This window comes from Mytilus edulis, chromosome 4, assembly GCF_963676685.1.
Source record: "Mytilus edulis chromosome 4, xbMytEdul2.2, whole genome shotgun sequence".
In the NCBI taxonomy this organism is placed as follows: domain Eukaryota; kingdom Metazoa; phylum Mollusca; class Bivalvia; order Mytilida; family Mytilidae; genus Mytilus; species Mytilus edulis.
In genome coordinates, this window is record NC_092347.1 from 73,331,393 (window position 1) to 73,351,648 (window position 20,256).

The 20,256-nt window shown below is 33.3% G+C and overlaps 2 protein-coding genes across 2 annotated transcripts; one reads left to right on the forward strand and one right to left on the reverse strand.

Annotated features, from left to right (window-relative positions):
* Window positions 1-11,763: 11,763 nt before the first annotated feature.
* Window positions 11,764-15,450, forward strand: LOC139518520 (uncharacterized). Its single transcript, XM_071310022.1, has 3 exons — window positions 11,764-12,238; window positions 13,320-13,424; window positions 15,008-15,450. The coding sequence occupies exons 1-3, from the start codon at window positions 12,170-12,172 to the stop codon at window positions 15,260-15,262; spliced, it is 429 nt and encodes a 142-aa protein (XP_071166123.1). The 5' UTR covers window positions 11,764-12,169; the 3' UTR covers window positions 15,263-15,450.
* A 2,826-nt stretch (window positions 15,451-18,276) lies between these two features.
* Window positions 18,277-18,780, reverse strand: LOC139521516 (small proline-rich protein 3-like). Its single transcript, XM_071314992.1, has one exon. It carries the CDS (start codon window positions 18,778-18,780, stop codon window positions 18,277-18,279), a length of 504 nt encoding a protein of 167 aa, XP_071171093.1.
* Between the last annotated feature and the right edge of the window lie 1,476 nt (window positions 18,781-20,256).

Genomic DNA, 20,256 nt, shown 5'->3' on the forward strand with positions numbered 1-20,256 from the left:
ATAAAGCGTGAGGTTAGGATAGTCACAAAATCAGAATCAACCCACCATTTTTTTCTAAAAATGACTTGTGCCAAGTCAGGAATATGGCAGTTGTCTAATAGTTGATTTTAATATATGTTGCATTATCGTTTGATTTTTGTTGCACTTCCGTGTGTCTATTGTTTCGGTATTTTCTTCTTATAGTTGATGTATTTCCATCGGTTTTAGTTTGTAACCCTGATTTGTTTTCTCTTAATCAATATGTGACTTTTGAACAACGGGATACTGCTGTTGTCTATAATTAAACACTGATGAATGCAATGGCGATTGCAAAATAAACGATCAATATATGTAACAAAATGGTTCTCAATTATTTATTTAATACCAAACAAAAACAAATAAACTTGTGGAAAAGTTGGTAGTTCGCAAGCATGAGATACAAACATTGGTACACCATATCCGCATTTTGACAATTAATGTCTCCTCAGTGAATTTTGGAATCGGAATGTATGTTTATCTGTATATATATATGCATCTCCCTCATGCATAGCCCGAATAATTTTTTTCCGGATTTGGCTTCAATTAAGGATGTACGTGTGTACATATAAACAATGCAAGTTTTCATAGGAACTCCCTTTGAAGTTAAAACAGTGCAACTTTTACTATCAAATTTTGTAAGAAAAAAGTATATCCTAGAATGGAAAGTTGATTTGCACTTCTATCTTATTCAAAGATCAAAACATAGCGCTGAGAAGCATATTTTCAACATTTGCTCGAACTTGTGAGTTTAAACTCATGCTGACATTTTATATTACCCATACCTTCACTTTGTACCTACTTCAGAATTCAATATGTACCGCAAAAATATGTTTTTATACTAGTAACAGTTCCAAGTTATGTCTCTATTAGATGAAACATAGAGATTATATCTGGGAACCAGTACGTAAACAAATCAAAATATCTACGTGCATTATAAATCTTTTCTAAAGAGGCGCGGTTTGAGAAACAGCTGTATTTACAAAGTGCAACATGAAGGGTCTTGGTTTTATCAGGACTTGAACGTTTTGGATTTTCAAACATTTTTTACTTGATCATCACTTTTTATAGTTGTTGAAAAATCAGATTTTGTTTCTGGAGTTTTACCTTCTTTTATGTATTTACCAAGAACGACTAATCATAATACACAAAGTATATAACTTATGTGTACAGCAATGATCACCAGCTGATCATTTCAGTATTAGATGCAAGCTTTTCATATAAGATTCGCGTTATTTGTTTGTTTCATTTCTTTGTTGATGTCTTTGGTTAAATAGCTCTTCAATTATTTCGGTTCCACTTCATCCATGATTTCAAATATCAGACTTTGGGTGTTCCTTTATCGCTAAATCCAAGAAAAAGCGCATAAGGCGAATTGACTTAACAATATGTTGTTTTAATTAAAAAAGATATGTGTTCCGGTTTTTTTTTGGTATGTAATTTTATGAACGTTTGTATATAAATTGATCGTAACAAAAATGGGGCGGGGTTTTCGAAAACCAACGTAACCACACAATGACATGTGACTGTGCTGTCAGGAATCTAGTTAATATATAATATCTTATTCTACATTGGAACAAAATCTTTGACTGTTTGTAAATTGCATTTATTGCATTACCTTGAGACAAATTAGAGTTTGACATATTCAACAGTGTCTGATGTGTCAACATTTATCTCACATCTCGATTTTTTTCACATAATATTTTATTTTGCTTTTCATACAAACCCTCTAATATTCAGTTGGAAAATTCCTGTATAAAACAATGAAGGTTTTTTTTTCAGTTGTTCCGTTGATTGGTTGGTTTTGTCAGTTACTAGTATTATGGATCTACCCATTTTGAATTTACCTTAGAGTTGGTATTTTTGTTTTACTTTTAATTTAACAATAAATAAATTATAGTATTTCTGAAGGTTAAGTTTTGAAAGCTAGAAAACTTGAAACTAGGAGAAAATTTAGCAAATTTGCATATTTGAAAAGTACTTTTAGTTACAGTGTGTGCTAGTGCATTAGTACGATATCTTTGAGGGCAGTAAATTCCATATGGGTTGAGAGGGGGATAGAATCCCATTATGGTGTTTACTGACCCCATGTATATTGTATCAGGTCACTAACATACTGTAAAACGAAATTATGTTTCCGGCTATTTCAACATGTGGTATTAAGTCTAGTGGCCTATCAAAGTCTTAAAGTACCGATAATCAGGTTGTCTGCATGTTAATATTGTAAAATATCAGCTGCAAGTCACAATATAAAGCTCTTTGTCGAGTGAACGCAGAGACGGAGAAACAAAAGCCTTCATAAAGTGTCGAGCAGCTGATATTTTACAATATCAATATGCAGATAACCTGATAATCGATTTCTCGGCCTGTATTTGCGTCTTTTGAAAGTCTTTTCTTAGTTTCACCAGCAACCGGAACATGATAAGTTCGGGTCAAACTTATCAACGTCGGTTCAAACATTATTTGACGTCACAAAGCCGTGATACGGAATTCCATTAAGAGCTGAGAAGAGTGATAAAGACAGTGGGACAGCCGATAATATCAGATTATTACATGACATTTTTCATATCGCATGTATTATCAGCCCTAGGTTCAATATCAGCCCAAGAGCCGCATGACTCGAGGGCTGATATTGACTGAGGGCTGATAATACATGTGATATGAAAAATTACATGTTATTATTTTTTTATCATATGCTTCAACAATGGAGAAAAATAACAGATTAATATATTAGTCCTTTAACGTGGTTCTTATATAGAAATTCAAAGATTGAAAAATTCACGGACGTCGGATCCCAAATGTAGTACAATCGATGTGAATTTCTTTCTATCAAATGATTCAACAGTAACGAAAAAAAGCATTATGATATTTTTTAATATGGACGGTACAAAAATTAATTCAACAATATACATAATGAACACTGTTTGGAAAAATCAACATTTTTAAAGTAACTTTCTAAATTATGTTTAACTTTTAAAAATGCATTTATTTTATCATTTGTTTGGGTTTTTTTGTCCATTTAACCCAATATACTTTCCAGTATCCAAATAATCGTTTTGTATCCTTATTTGAAATGTTTTCACTGAAAACGTACCATTGAGGTGTTTTTTCAGGAACTTGCCGAGTATCACCGGATTGCCATGCGATAAAGTTACGGAAAGGCATGTGATAACAATAGACAACTTTCGAGTTCGATACATTTCCGTCAAACACTCTTGTTTTCGTGAACATCATTCGTGCGTTTAGGTGCGTTGTCTCTTCCGTTCCAATAGAAAACTATAAATCTATATTGTACGAATTATGCGGCAAATTGATTTCTCATAATTGACCATCAGCACTGCTGTCATTAGGGAATTGTGATTAAGTACCTACAAAACACCTATTATTTTTAGTTTATCCTGCACAATGACGATCACTAAGACGCTTGATGAACGTTGATAGTGCAGGGATACAAGCGACCCCCTCTATTTGGTAAATGACGTTACAAAGGCGCGCATAATTGACGAGTTTTTTCCGGTGACGGATGAACTCGAAAGTGGTCTATTGAAGCATGTGATAAACTTTTCATATCAGCCAACTGAACACCATTTCGGAAAATATTGAATTCACTTAAATGTATTGCTATTATCATACTGTAAAAATTAGATGTCATTTCTTCATAGTATATGATAACACTTAGTATTAAGAACCTACTTCCATTTGTCTATACAAAAACAAATGCTGTTTGCTTTAAATGGGTTTCATCAATTTATTTCAATCGCTCATCATCAATTTCCTCGTCTGTTGAAACCTTACAAATTATTCCTAAGCAACATCTTGTTTTATAAAGGGACAAACACCACTACTAACTGTGTATTAAAATAAGTCCCGCCTACTTACCTAATATGAAGAATACACGTAATCCACACGGTTTCTTTTAACCAATTATATTCATAAAAATGAAAAGGGATAATATAATTTTTGTTCAATGTATGTATCGGATATTGTTATATCAATAAGTGAATGTCGGTTAAATGTTTACATCCGCCAAACCAGCAACATATTTTTAAGTAAACGTTTTTTCAGTTGATTTGATCCCTAACTGTTCGGATGAACTCTCATCCTGTGTATCCAATTTAGTGTTACCACTTCCACTTAATCTCATTGACCTTCATCAACTACTCATCAAATTCATATGTCCTCTAAACTATGGAAAGGTATGACGTAATTAAAAACCCATTTTTTCTACTCCTTAGTTTTTTTCTGTTTTTTTTCTTTACGAAAGTTATCAATCAAAAATTTAATTCAAAAATTAAAATCAAATTATTGATCATTCTTGCAGTATCCAATACATGAAGTTTTAATTCTTACTTAAAGGTGGTATTAGTTACCATTAAAACAAAAAAGTAAACTAATTTTTTTTAATATTTATAAAAACGGAATTGAGATAAGCAGTCCGTTTGATTCAATTTCTTCAAAATAGGCTGAAAACATCGGTAATTTATTATTGGCATGTAAGTCAATAGTTCAATATAAAAAAAGAATATGTGGTATGATTGCCAATGAGACAACTATCCGCAAAAGACCAAAATGACACAGACATTAACAACTATAGGTCACCATACGGCCTTCAACAATGAGCAAAGCCCATACCGCATAGTCAGCTATAAAAGGCCCCGATAAAACAATGTAAAACAATTCAAACGAGAAAACAAACGGCCTTATTTATATAAAAAACGAACAAAAAACAAATATGTAATACATAAACAAATGACAACCACTGAATTACAGGCTCCTGACTTGGGACAGGCACAAACATAAATAATGTGGCGGGGTTAAACATGTTAGCGGGATCCCAACCCTCCCCTAACCTGGGACTGTGGTATAACAGTACAACATAAGAACGAATTATAAAAATCAGTTGAAAGGGCTTAACTCATCAGATGGACAAAAATACAAGTGGACGTGGCCGGGTACTTAAACATCCCGCCACAAAAAGACACAATGAACAGATCTGAGAGTACTCGCAGTTATCTGACAGCTAGTTCAAAGCCACTAACAACTGATAAAAAAAATTATGCATCTAAGCTACGACTAAACTATCAATCCGTACACATCCAACATCCAATGGATTTAGTGTAAAGACGTCATAAACAGCCAGAAAAAACATGACCTTGTGCAATGCCAAGTTACAGGTATCGACAGATTGTAGATCCATAAATATGTATATGTATATAACATACTAGTAATATTTAGTTAGCTTTTAATTTACTGATAACAAAATCAATATGTATACCAATAAAAACAATATTCAATGATCTTATTACAGTGTTGAATAGGTTACCTTTTAGAATCAGTTTAGGTAAAGGAGCGACAAGTTTACATGGATCATTTTTAAATTTCCAGGAACGGTTAACAACATGGAAAAGGTGCTCTTTTTTTTTTGCATGTTCAGTTATTTTAAAAGACATGATTGTCAACATTGGACTAGCCTAAGGTATCAACGACGAAGATCCGTTTTGGTTGATTGATTCTATACACACAAAAATATACTCTTATTCAGGTATAACGATGACTTTCTTATTTTTTTCTAAATAGTATGCATTCAACAAAGGTCTTGAACTTGACAGCTGAAGCACCTTTTCCATGTTGATTTTTATCCTGATATTTCACTAACAATTCTTATCAATAAAATATTCGTGACAAAAGATATCGTTTATTAATAATACATTTACATGCGTTTTTTAACAATGCTTTTTATCAGCTAATATTCCGTCTGTCGTATTTCTGATGAAATAAAACTGAGTAAACACACACAAGTATTAACTCCACGGCTAGTTCAAAACTCCTTATTTGTTTTATGAAATTATAAAATTTGTAAAATCAAAATGCTAACAACGTCAGTTCTGGAAAATTAAAAATTGAAATGTTGTGAACATTTTATCAATTGCCTTTTGTGAAATTTATACTTGCATGAACCTTTTATTTAGAACACGAAAAATGATAGACAAACTAGCAGCGAAGTCAGCTGTTGTAATTTAATATTTAAAGCTAAAAATGTTCCAAACAAGTTAACGTTTCATGAATAGAATACTATTGAGAAACTAAGACTTTAACTCTTGGAGGCAAAATTGCCTTGAACTAAATTTGTTTACCCTATATATGTAATTCGTTTAAACATCATCTGAACAATGTTATATCTGTAAATTTGCTTTCGCAAATTTTTTGTTCTTCTTTCGCCGGAATTCTTACTCATGCTATTTAGATATCGTGGCACCAAAAGTGGGACGAAAGATACCAAAGGGACAGTCAAACTCATCAAATCGCCTTGCACTATTCCCAACATACTAGACCACTCGACCACATATGCTCTAGAAAATATAAAGCTTTCGGTGGCCGGATGTTACTTTTCCTCGTCAATTTTAATCTAGCGTCGTACCACAGTACATGATATATAAGGCATGAAGATGAAACTGATACAGATCAACTGAATTATTTATTGTAAAGGATCCTTCAGATTAATGTAAGATGCAGTCACAGAAATAATTATATCATAAGTACGTCTAAACAAGTGAAGACTCTATTTATTTCATATTTTATCCATTGGATCACAAGCAGTGATTGTGATACAAGGCTGAAAATACATTCTGTATATATAATTCGTCTTAACATCAGCCCAACAATGTTAGATATGTAAATTTGCTTTTGCAACATTTTTGTTCTTCCCTAGCCGGGATTCGACCTCATGCTACTGAGATATCGTGGCACCAAATCGACTCGCACTATGTCCGACACGCTAGACCACTCAACCACCTAGGCTCTACCAAAATATAAAACTTTTGCTGACCCGGCGTATATACTTAATTAAGTCATGGTATCTATGATGAATTTCTTTACCTTTCCTTCACAGTTTAAATCTAGCGTTATACCACAGTATATGATTAATGCATACAGATGGAATTGTTACAGATCAGCAGAATTATCTATTGTAAAGGATCCTACAAATTAATGTAAGATGCAGTCACAGAAATAATTATATTATAAGTACGTCTGAACCAGTGAAGTTTTAAACTTGGGTCATCAAGGCTGAAAATACAGCGCTTCGATATATATCGCTTTAACATCTACGGTTCTGAAAGATACTCAGTTTTCAAAGATTCGTGATTGAGCGTTATCAATGAATGAAAATTCAGATAAGCGGTTTGGACGCATTAAATTCAAAAAGAATTTGTCTGCATTTTTATCCAACTATTGCAAACTGTATTGCTTAATAGTATTTACCTGATGTGTTGTAAATCTTCTTGTACTAATTGAGAACTGCAAAACAGATCTTGTTCAGTTTTTTTGTTTTTTTGTTAGGAGGCATATATTCATTTTGCATGTTTGTTTATATCAATTTTATACACAAGGAGATTATATCAACTAATTAATACGATATTCTTATAATTATTTAATTGCTTACTACAATTGCTCCTATTTTAACTTAAATTTTTCACGTAAAACCTTAACGAAAAAACGTGCATATTTCAATTATTTTGTTTTTGTAATTGAATTATGACTATTGAACAGCTGTATACTACTGTTGCTTTCATAAATCATGACCCCGGTTCCTTCCTGTCCATCTGTGAATAATCAATTATTATGAAGTGTGTGGGAATTCAGTGAGATATAAATTGATTTGTACAAAAACAATGGTCAAATATGAGAAAACCGATGATTCAAAAGCCCTATGATTTGTTATCTTGATTGTGCTTTCCATAGTATATTATTATTTGACAAAAGTTTTCAAAAATTTTGAAATTTACTATAAATGGAACATATAAACTCATAAAGCTGAAAAGCAATTCTTAAACAATAGTCTATTAACATTTTACGACTAAGACAGCCGATAACGATGAAAGCGGTAGGGGTCGTTTTTATATTCTACTGCAGTTTTCCAATTGTAAACTTCCAATGTGTGTGCAGCAATGTGTCAGCATCAAATGCATACATATGGAAATCATATCTACTTATATATACGTCATTCATATAGGGGTTTAATTGCTTACTATGATTGCTCTTTTTATACGACCGCAAATTTTGAAAAAATTTTCGTCGTATATTGCTATCACGTTGGCGTCTGCGTCGTCGTCGTCGTCGTCGTCGTCGTCGTCGTCGTCGTCGTCGTCGTCGTCGTCGTCGTCGTCTGTCGTCCGAATACTTTTAGTTTTCGCACTCTAACTTTAGTAAAAGTGAATAGAAATCTATGAAATTTTAACACAAGGTTTATGACCATAAAAGGAAGGTTGGTATTGATTTTGGGAGTTTTGGTCCCAACATTTTAGGAATAAGGGGCCAAAAAGGGCCCAAATAAGCATTTTCTTGGTTTTCGCACCATAACTTTAGTTTAAGTTAATAGAAATCTATGAAATTTTGACACAAGGTTTATGACCACAAAAGAAAGATTGGGATTGATTTTGGGAGTTTTGGTTTCAATAGTTTAGGAATAAGGGGCCAATAAAGGGCCCAAATAAGCATTTTTCTTGGTTTTTGCACAATAACCTTAAGTTAAGTAAATGGAAATCTATGAAATTTAAACACAATGTTTATGACCACAAAAGGAAGGTTGGTATTTATTTTGGGAGTTTAGGACCCAACAGATTAGGAATTAGGGGCCAAAAAGGGACCCAAATAAGCATTTTTCTTGGTTTTCGCACTATAATGTTAGTATAAGTAAATACAAATCTATGAAATTTAAACACAAGGCTTATGACCATAAAAGGAAGGTTGGTATTGATTTTGGGAGTTTTGGTCCCAACAGTTTAGGAAAAAGGGGCCCAAAGGGTCCAAAATTAAACTTTGTTTGATTTCATCAAAATTGAATAATTGGGGTTCTTTGATATGCCGAATCTAACTGTATATGTAGATTCTCAACTTTTGGTCCCGTTTTCAAATTGGTCTACATTAAGGTCCAAAGGGTCCAAAATTAAACTTAGTTTGATTTTGACAAAAAATGAATCGGTTGGGTTCTTTGATATGTTGAATCTAAAAATGTACTTAGATTCTTGATTATTGAAGTTTTTTTGGTCCAGTTTTCAAATTGGTCTACATTAAGGTCCAAAGGGTCCAAAATTAAACTTTGTTTGATTTCATCAAAAATTGAATCCTTGGGGTTCTTTGATATGCCAAATCTAACTGTGTATGTAGATTCTTCATTTTTGGTCCTGTTTTCAAATTTTAAATTCTACATTAAAGTCCAAAGGGTCCAAAATTAAACTAAGTTTGATTTTAACAAAAATTGAATTCTTGGGCCTCTTTGATATGCTGAATCTAAACATGTACTTAGATTTTTGATTATGGGCCCAGTTTTCAAGTTGGTCCAAATCAGGATCTAAAATTATTATATTAAGTATTGTGCAATAGCAAGTCTTTTCAATTGCACAGTATTGTGCAATGGCAAGAAATATCTAATTGCACAATATTGTGAAATAGCAAATTTTTTTTTAATTAGAGTTATCTTTCTTTGTCCAGAATAGTAAGCAAGAAATATCCTATTTGTGCAATAGCAAGAATTTTTTTTAATTGGAGTTATCTTTCTTTGTCCAGAATCAACTAAAATCTTTGTTATATACAATATACAATGTATATACACTTTTTACTACCAACTGATAAATTTAAATAATCTTTACCATTCAGTGATAACAAGCAGTTTTTTTACATCTTAATATTTTATGATGTATTTAAATGAGTAGTTATTGTTGCAAACTCCATTAGAAATTTGAATTGATATCAGTTTTGAAAAAGGGAAACGGGGATGTGAAAAAAAAGGGGGGGGGTTAAATTTTTCTCATTTCAGATTTCATAAATAAAAAGAAAATTTCTTCAAACATTTTTTTGAGAGGATTAATATTCAACAGCATAGTGATTTGCTCAAAGGCAAAAAAAACCTTTTAAGTTCATTAGACCACATTCATTCTGTGTCAGAAACCTATGCTGTGTCAACTATTTAATTTTAGATTTAAAAAGTTTGAAGAAGAAATCTTTAATTGATTTGTAAAATCTTGGCATTTGTTTTGTGTAAAAAAAAACCATGTAATGTCAAAAATTTGATCACAATCCAAATTCAGAGCTGTATCATGCTTGAATGTTTTGTCCATACTTGCCCCAACTGTTCAGGGTTCGACCTCTGCGGTCGTATAAAGCTGCGCCCTGCGGAGCACCTGGTTTTACTTAACTTTGATTTACATGTTGTGTATTAACGAGAAACATGCATAATGTATAACGATAAATGTGACTTAACAGTTTGTGCCATCACAATTTGTGATGGAAATAATGAAAGAAATGTCTTAATTGATGAACTACAGATCGTCATAGGTCGCTCTAAAACAGTTTTTAAACGAGGTTCATTTAGCCATTGTTTCTTAAAATATCCTGTGACTTGTTATCAAAGGTACCAGGCTTAATATTTCATACGTCAGACGCGCGTTTGTCTACATTAGTGAAGCGCAGATCAAAATAGTTAGAAAACCAAACCAGTATAAAGTTGAAGAGCATTGAGGACCCAAAATTCCAAAAAGTCATGAAAATGGCAGTAGTTAACTACAGTCCGTTTCTATTTTTGTTGGCGCTTGCTTAAGATGTAGTTCAGTTATTTCGTTGTTCCGTTGCTATTTTCCTCTTTAAGTAGATGGAATTCCCTGTGTTTTCGTTTGTTACCCAGTTTGTGTGGTTTGTTTTTTTTCATTTTCTTAATCGAATTGAATATTTAGTATTGAACAGTAGTATACTACTCCTGTCCATTTGTTAAAAAAATATAAGGGAGTGTTTGTGAATTTTACAGAGATATACAATTGATTTGTACTAAAACAATGATCTAATATGAGAAACCGGAGAGCCGTCCGTTTTGTTATTTTTATTTTCCTTGTTATTTCTTTCCAATGATTAATTGATATTTTCCATAGTATTTCTAATGAAAAATTCTGAAACTTACTTTAATTCGAGGCGAAAGGGACATTCAAGCTCGAACACACTTTTTAAATTATAGTTTATTATTCTACGAGTTAGACAGCGGCCGGTCATGATCAGAGCGGTAGGGGTTGTTTTTATATTCCTATTACGTTATTTTTTTTTTAACTTTTACAACAAGAAAAACGTATTGATAACTCCATCAAGTGAAAACACATTTAATTTAATGTTTCGTCCACTCATGAAAAAATAAATTTCTTTATGAAATATTTCTTTGGCAAAACTGTGTACTTTGATAAGTCGTCATTTGTCGTTAAAACCATTTTCAACCAAATGTGCATGAACATATAACTGTTTCTACATTTCTAATCTACGTAATATACCAATGAACCACCCAAGTCCTGTGATTTCTTTAAAAAGCCTACACAGTCATTCCGTTTGTAATAACTATAATTAATATCGCATTTTAGTCCTTTCTCCAAAATTAGAAATGATGAAAATCACAAAAGTACCTAGCTCCGAGTAATTTTAAAAACGAAAAGTCCTAAAATCAAACGCAAAATCAAAATCTCAAACACATCAAACAAATGGATAACAAGTCATATTCCTGACTCGGTATAGGCATGTTCTTACGTAGAAAGCACGCAATTGTTTACAGTGCACTGTCTTGGTATATAAGTCGTTTATTTAAATCATAAAGTAACACATCATATAAAAGGATGGATTTTCTTCCTGGAATGTAATCAGTAAAATCTCATCACATCATCGATTGAACGATACACAATCATCATAAAATCTTTTAAAGTTTTCCTTGCCAAACAACTGTTTCACTACTGCTTATACGTACTCATTGACATTTCATACCGAAAGAGCTTGTATTGAAGTAAAAACCTAGCTGATTAGTGTCCAAATTGTGTACAAGTAGTCACATGCTTAACTGTATCAAACATTCATTTTATTGCTGACTTTTGCATTTCTTTTTTTGTAATTGAATAGTTGATATAGGCAGATTTGAAATTTCGGTCAACCATGAAATTATATAACAATATATGTCAACTTCTTGACTAAAATTATTTAAAAGATACCTTGATTGTGTTTTATTAGATTTTCTCAATATTAAATATTTGTTTTGTTTTGTTTTCAGATATTCCTAATCGTCTCCTTTTTGTGTATTTTGTACAACGTATTGCCATTATTTGCCCTGCCTGTTTCCTGCAGCACTAGCACTCACATGAGATTATATATCCTGTTAAGAATAGACCAATTAAAGCCAGCAGCAGAATCTTTGAAAATTAAAACTGTAAGTAAACAATACATATTTTAATATCTACTGAGAACTAATACACCTTATCGCTATTTGTCCGCATTACTGGACTGGTATCTATGATGAGTTTCCCAAGAAGATCCCGTAAAATTTTGACGTCATAAAAGAAAATATCTGACGCCACAATGGAAAAGTGATTGTTGTATGACGTCAAACATTCGAGTGGGATAGATTCTCGGGCCAAACGGTAAACGCGATAGGGTGTAAAGATTGACATTCGACATAAACCAAAATGACCCAACAGTTCGACCCGTCATAAAAAGAGCATATCTTAAACGCAAGGTAAACAATCTGCATATGACTTCTCAAATTCTTTGATTCGTATATCATAGAAGGTTACAATGTACCAAATAAAATTACATGGGCGCAGCCATTTTATGAAGGGAACATGACATAGAGATAAAAATAGATGGCTCTCTGTGATTAGTTGTTATATCTTTTATATTTTTTTCTTCTGGAAAGCATTATGAATGAAGTTTCATGCAAGCACAAATTTGTCCTTAAATGTATAGTATGAAGGGCCGGAAATATTTTTTTTATGTTGCTCAAAATTAGGGAAATTTTTCTGCGAAATCGTCAGGTATCGTGTAAAACCCCAAAATTCACCAAGAAAAGCCATGGGACCATATATATTTGAGTGCGGTAAAATCGCAAATAGATATCGAGCTTCAATTAGACAACAGCATGTTTTCCATAATTAGTTTATTAAAAGCGCCTTTTAAGGAGATAATTGCTAAAAATAGCATTGCCGGCAATGGTGCCACCATTTAGTACTTTATATCCAGAAAACGTTTTCAAGGATATCAAACATACAATTCAGTACGCATGACGCGCAAACTGTACAAATCATCAACCGGAAGTACAATTCAAATACGAACTTGGAGATGCATTGAACACCAAGATTTCATAAGTAAATTGTAAATCATTATGTATTCCTGTCAGTTTATAATGTTTAACCTTGAAACGTTTTAATAGATAGATGCTCAATTTATATTGATTGCATGTGTTTGTGTGTTATTAGGTAGCATGAGTAAAATAATTATAAATATCTTTTCAGGGTTTAGTCATCAGTCCCTCGTTAAAACCGATATTAGACGGTCAGCCTCCGTTTAGTGGATTCCCTGCCATATTATCTAATGGAAACTGTACGGATTGTAATCATGTATGTTATTCGCCTAATCATAAAATACATTTTTGCTGAAATTAAAACATCTGAGTATGTAAGAAAACCATTTCCTTACAAGCAACAACAATAATGATTTAGAGTTTATCTATTTACAAATTGATAGTAATTGTTAAAATTTTCATCTGCCCTTTTAAATGTTATACAAAAGAACTTATCTTCGATATTTCAAGAATAATGTATAACAAGCTTATTTCCTATGGAGACCTTTATTATGACTAAAATCTAGTATGTCTTCATCAGACTTCAATGCAATTTGGATAGGGTTAATGTTAATGATAGGTAACAGGAGTTATGGTTGCTTGTGAATAATTCTGTTTTGTGTTTTATAATTCACTATTTCCTACTTTTGACCTTCTGAATGATTAAGATGTCCATTTACGTAGTATGTTGACACTGTCATTAAGCAATGCATTTATGAAACCTTTAGTTGAAAATCAGAAATGATTAACTTCTTTCAAATATATCACAAACACTACATATGCAAGCACACTGTCAACCACAAATCACTGAAAAGAATTTTCAAGATATAGCTAAAAAAAAGTAAGCAAGACAAAATGAAATATATTGACCATAAAAGCATAAATAGTTATCAAAGGTACCAGGTTTATAATGTAATACGCCAGACGCGCGTTTCGTCTACATAAGACTCACCAGTGACGCTCAGATCAAAATAGTTATAAAGTCAAAGTAGTACAAAGTTGATGAGCATTGACACATACGCTTCGCCTGTCCCTTCCTTAAGATATCAATCATTTTCAATCATTTATATTTCAATAAGTATTTCCTTTTTCTAATTATACCCCCGTTTTAAAAAGGGGGGGTATACTGTTTTACCTCTGTCTGTCCGTCCGTCAGTCCGTCCATCAGTCCGTCAGTCCGTCCGTCAGTCAGTCCGTCCCATGAAACTTTCGTCACATTTTTCTCAGGAACTACACATCCACCCTTTCTGTAATTTGGTATCAACATTTATATATGTTAGCCATACCTAGTGATGCGTTTTCAGATTCATCACTTGACAACTTCCTGTTTACCGAACACTTGTATGATTTTACACAAAGTCATGATAGCCAAGTTGAAAATTTTCGTCACATTTTTCTCAGGAACAACACATCCACCCTTTCTGTAATTTGGTATCAACATTTATATATGTTAGCCATACCGTGTGATGCGTTTTCAGATTCATCACTTGACAACTTCCTGTTTACCGAACATTTGTATGATTTTACACATGATAGCCAAGTTGAAAATTTTCGTCACATTTATTTCAGCAACTACAATACAAGGATTTCTGAAATTTGGTTTCAGGATTTATATAAGTCAGCTATACCGTGTGATGCATTTTCAGATTCATCACTTGACAACTTCCTGTTTACTGAACACTTGCATATTTTTACACTATTAATATTATCCACTTGCGGCGGGGGTATCATCAGTGAGCAGTAGCTCGCAGTTTCACTTGTTTGATCTTTTTTACAATCACATAGCTTATTTTATCGATTAGTGGCTGTGAAATGCTAATTTAAACTATTTAATTAACAAACACATATATTTCTTTGTAGATAAGTAACTGTTTTAATTATGACTGTGTACTACTTGAAAAGTTAATGAGGTTCATGAACAGATTTATGTCCACTGAATATCGCACAGACATAGGGAGAATAACAATTGAGTTAAATGTTATTAGGGAACAAATGGGTTGTGATGCAGTACACGTAACAATGCCAGAATATACTTGTCAAAATAAGGAAATGGATTACATGATAGCAAAAGATACAGTTCAATTTATCGGTTCACTGTCACAACGTTATTCCTGATGCTAAATATTGTATTTCCTATAAGTATTATAGGTAAACAAACATGTTCAGTATCTGAACCTTTAAAATGGTATCTAATATTTAGATGCGTGATGTTTAACTGCATGTATAAGCACTTTTGAGTACATTGAAGGACAAAATTGTTTCGTTGCATTTCATATCTGATTGACATTTTTTAGCATAACAAAATGTAGGTTGTAATATATTTATATAAGATTAAAGTTCATTATAATAATTGGGTTATTTTTTTCATGAGGAAGTAAGTAAATAAACCTAAAGAGAGTCACACTAAGAAAATATCTACTAAACAATCTAAAATTGTATACATCTCAAGGTTAATAAAATAAAACTGATCATAGATAATAGGCGTACAAGCATTATAGCCTTTCAAAAAGGGCTAGTCGACTCTTAGCTGATGAAAATGGAAACTGCTCTCGCTTTGTAGATTAATTCATTTACTAGAATAGCCACGTGCATCAATCAACAAATTTTACCACACACGTGAGGTCACACGTTATGAAGTAGTATATATCGTTAAAGTTGTTGTTTACAAAACTCCAGAAGATTCGACTATTATAGATAAAAGTTACCTGTGTACCAATATCATGAATATGCATGATTAATGACCAGGCAAAATCTAATTGCTAAAATAGAGAGGACAAATCCGATACTCTACGGGATAGAAGGGCATTTACTAGGTTTGGATTGTTTTAACCAATCAATAAACTTTGATTATTCACGTCTCGCAATATCTTCCAATCAAGTAGCAAGAAAAATTTACGCACTGACTGTCCATCGTTCAATTCTTAATATCGACTCCTAGGAGTTGCTAGTGATAATTTTCCGTACGACAGACGAGCGTTTCGTCTACATAACACTCGTCTGTGCGGCTTTAATTAAAACAATGGAAAGGCCAAATCAAATACAAAGTTAACATATTGGTTTGTTCAATAACAAAAAACATTATGTCAAACTCAACATAAGTTCATTTATGTCTAGCTATCAGGGTAGCAATAGCCAAAAAGTGTATTACAGCTACAATAATAGGAAATTAATGATGAAACATTTAAGGATCCGATGTACTTAGGTGAGGTTTTGGAATTCGTGTCAAATGTTCGGACTACTTGGGTTTTTTCCAAATAATGCAAGGAAAAATATTTTGCCCCATAACACCCATTTATTTTTTCATATAAGTCTTGACAGCTCATGAAAGGTCATTAACCAAAATTTTAGAAGATTCTTAATTTTCTTTCTTTTGTTTTGAGACCCAAACAATACCAATGCAAATATAAGGTAAAAGTCCGAGTCAGCCTTTTCCCGCCATATTTTAAATCTCAAATATCTCGAAAAGGAGGTCCATGACCTATCAATATTTTTAGCTTATTTTTATCCTTAATGAATGCTCTACCAGCTTATAGAATCAATTTCAATTCTTAATTTATTAATTTTTACCTTACCTCACCTAAGTACATCCTTAAGGAAGCTGGCTTGTCATGTTTTAGATTCTTTGGTCAGATTTCCGGAATCCTCAGGTTTTATCTATTTGAATGCTTTGAAAAAAATTGCCTGGTGACCCCCATTTTTCTTTTTGTAAATCTTTAAAATGTATAATGATAAGCCATCTGTAAAAGTCTTATAAAATTTTAATTACTTTTTAACAGTTTTTGAGAACTTCAACTTGTCAATGATAAAGCTATGAAAAGTCAAGAGAGAATATTTTCCCGCCAAAATTTTAATGGCTTAGCCTAATATAAGCACGGTGACCTTTATATTTTTTTTTTTTGCTCTTTGGACTCCTTTATTAATCCCCTATCTATATGAACTAGTGTTTAGAAAAGTTAATGATTTTGAAACTGAGAAGCGAACTCCCTTAAACTTTATTGGCAGATCAAATGTTGGAACTATTGAACAATTGGAATGTTGTGAATTTTTCAAAGCTCTCATAAAATCTATGAATAATTAAACCGACTAAATCAATCTGTACTTAAAACAAAATCCCTCTTTCGCGATAATGTTAGAATCTAGATTAAAACTGTCACTTACATAGATCGAAATTTTTAACATCAATATGTGGAAAAGGTAAAGGTTGCTTTTTTTAGGGGGGTGTTTGTTAACTCAGCCCTTGTGCAATCACATCTAGTTGTTATCTGAAGAAAGAGGAATAACGAATCAAAGTGTACATGGATGAATCTCAGCATGCTCAGATACAAATCATTTTCGGAAATCACACAATTTGTATAGTTCGTTATTATGTTATACCACTGTCCCAGGTTAGGGGGAGGGTTGGAATCCCGCTAACATGTTTAACCCCACCACATAATTTATGTATGTGCCTGTCCCAAGTCAGGAGCCTGTTATTCAGTGGTTGTCCTTTGTTTATGTGTTACATATTTGTTTTTCGTTCATTTTTTTTATATAAATAAGGCCGTTAGTTTTCTCGTTTGAATTGTTTTACATTGTCTTATCGGGGCCTTTTTATGAGTTCTCAACAAAAATTTGTAATTCTCATATGCTAAAACAGATTTTTTTGCCAATGTTTGAATATTTAAGGTAAAATTATGTTGTATTCTACTAAATTTTTCAATGTCCAGAGAAAAAGTCACGGCCGTGTTCCATATTCGGAATATTTTTACTACACAATTGTATTGCATTTGTTTTAGTATCAACATATGCCCATTTTACAAAAAATCATACTGAATCATTTATTTCTATGAATAGCAGATGCTGCGTAATGGATTTTATTGGTTCTCAAAGATTATGGATGCTCTCTCGATTATATTAATAACTTTTGTAGTTGTGAAATTGTTTTGTATAAAAAGCACTTCTTATTTCTGTATATAGCATTCTTCAAAAAAGTGTCTGCGGATAATGAAGAAAAAAATTAAAAATGAATCTTCACCTTTGATAGATGCTGACGTATTTCTTTTAAATTCATATTGAATACCTCAACATTTGGATGCTGGCTTCAAATTATTTTTAAAATGCTGGTTTCCCATCACATTGGAATGATGATATCATATCTGTTTGGATGCTAGAATGCCAAAATATTGGGATTCTGGCATCCCAAAATATCCGGATGCTTTCATCCCAACATATCCGGATGCTGGCATCCCAATATATCTGTATGCTGGCATTCCAACATATCTGGATGTGGGCATCCCAAAATATCTGGATGCTGGCATTCCAAGATATCGGGATGCAGGCATCACAAAATATCCTGAGGCTGGCATCCCATAATATCCGGATGCTGGCATCCCAACATATCCGGATGCTAGAATCCCAACATATCTGGATGCTGGCATTCCAACATATCTGGATGTGGGCATTCCAAAATATCTGGATGCTGGCATCCCAAAATATACGGATGCTGGCAACCAACAATATCGGGATGCTGGCATCCCAACATATCTGGATGTTGGCATCCAAAAATATCTGGATGCTGGCATCCCAATATATCTGGATGCTGGCATCCCAAAATATCCGGATGCTGGCATCCCAACATATTCGGATGCTGGCATCCAACAATATCAGGATGCTGGCTCCCAATATAGTTGGATGCTGGCATTCCAAAATATGGTATTCTGGCATCACAACCATTCAGATATACATTTTTTCATTATGTCATACGAATTTAAATGCTGCTTTATATTATCAACTGGATTTTAGTATTAATCCACCAATATAACACTCAGTATATTTCCTAAGGTTTTAATGTGTGTTGAATGCACATGAAACCAATCAAGTAAACATATAAAAAAAACTACTGATGAATGCCGGGAAGATGATTTTTTGTGGTCTTTGTTCATGTCCAGTGGCCAGTTTAATGCATATTGAGAATGAGAAATCATGGGTCAGAGTGTGAAAGGTATAATTGATCAACATACTGAATCTGACTCGTAAAGTGCTAGTTCACCATGTGAATGCTGATGTCAACAATTTTGATATTTAAACAACTATGTCAATGTACTAAAGCCTCGGTCACACCTTACCGGATAGCACGAACGGACGCCTAACGGATGAAAACAAAAGTTGTCCGTTGACAAAATTGTTATCCGTTGGGAGTCCGTTGATGTACTGACCGAATAAAACGGACGTGTAACGGATGCATAACGGACACACACCGGATATGTAACGTACGAGAAACGGTCACGTACCGGACAGAACGGATGTCGAACGTACATCCAACGGACGAGTACCTCATAAAACGGACACATAACGGAAGCGTACCGGATAAAACTGATGAACAAGATATACGGAAAAATCAAAGGCGACAATAAAAATACATGTACATCGCATAAATATTCAAAATGATTCTGTGTAACTGGTTTTGGTTTGTTCTTCAAAATTCCACCAAAGGGCAGTGTCTGGCCTGAATAAGAACTGCTTCATTGTGTTGACGTGCCTATACTCTAAGATCGATTATGAATAATAAGAATTCATGAACCTTAAGAAATCTGACATACCAATAATTGGCATTTCTGACGCGAAATTTTCAATTGGCATTTATCCGTTTCAGATCCGTTCATCATCCGTTTTATCCGTTATACGTCCGGTAGTAGTCCATTACTCATCCGTTCAACATCCGTTTTATCCGTTAAACGTCCGGTAGAAGTCCGTTGGTGAATTTATCTTCCAGACCTCCAACGGATGTATGACGGACACGTAACGGATACAAAACGGAAACGAAACGGACGAGTACCGTACAAAACGGACGCCTAACGGACGTTCAACGGACATTTTATCCGTTGGACGTCCGTTCAAAATTTTGAACATGCTCAAAATTTTCCACCGGATAGAACGGACGTTAAAGCCTCGGTCATACCTTACCGGATAGCTCGAACGGATGCCTAACGGATAAAAAAAAAGTTATCCGTTGACAAAATTTTTATCCGTTGGGAGTCCGTTGGTGTACTAACTGACATGTAAAGAATGCCTAACGGACACACAACGGACATTGAACGTACGTGAAACGGATACGTACCGGACAGAACGAA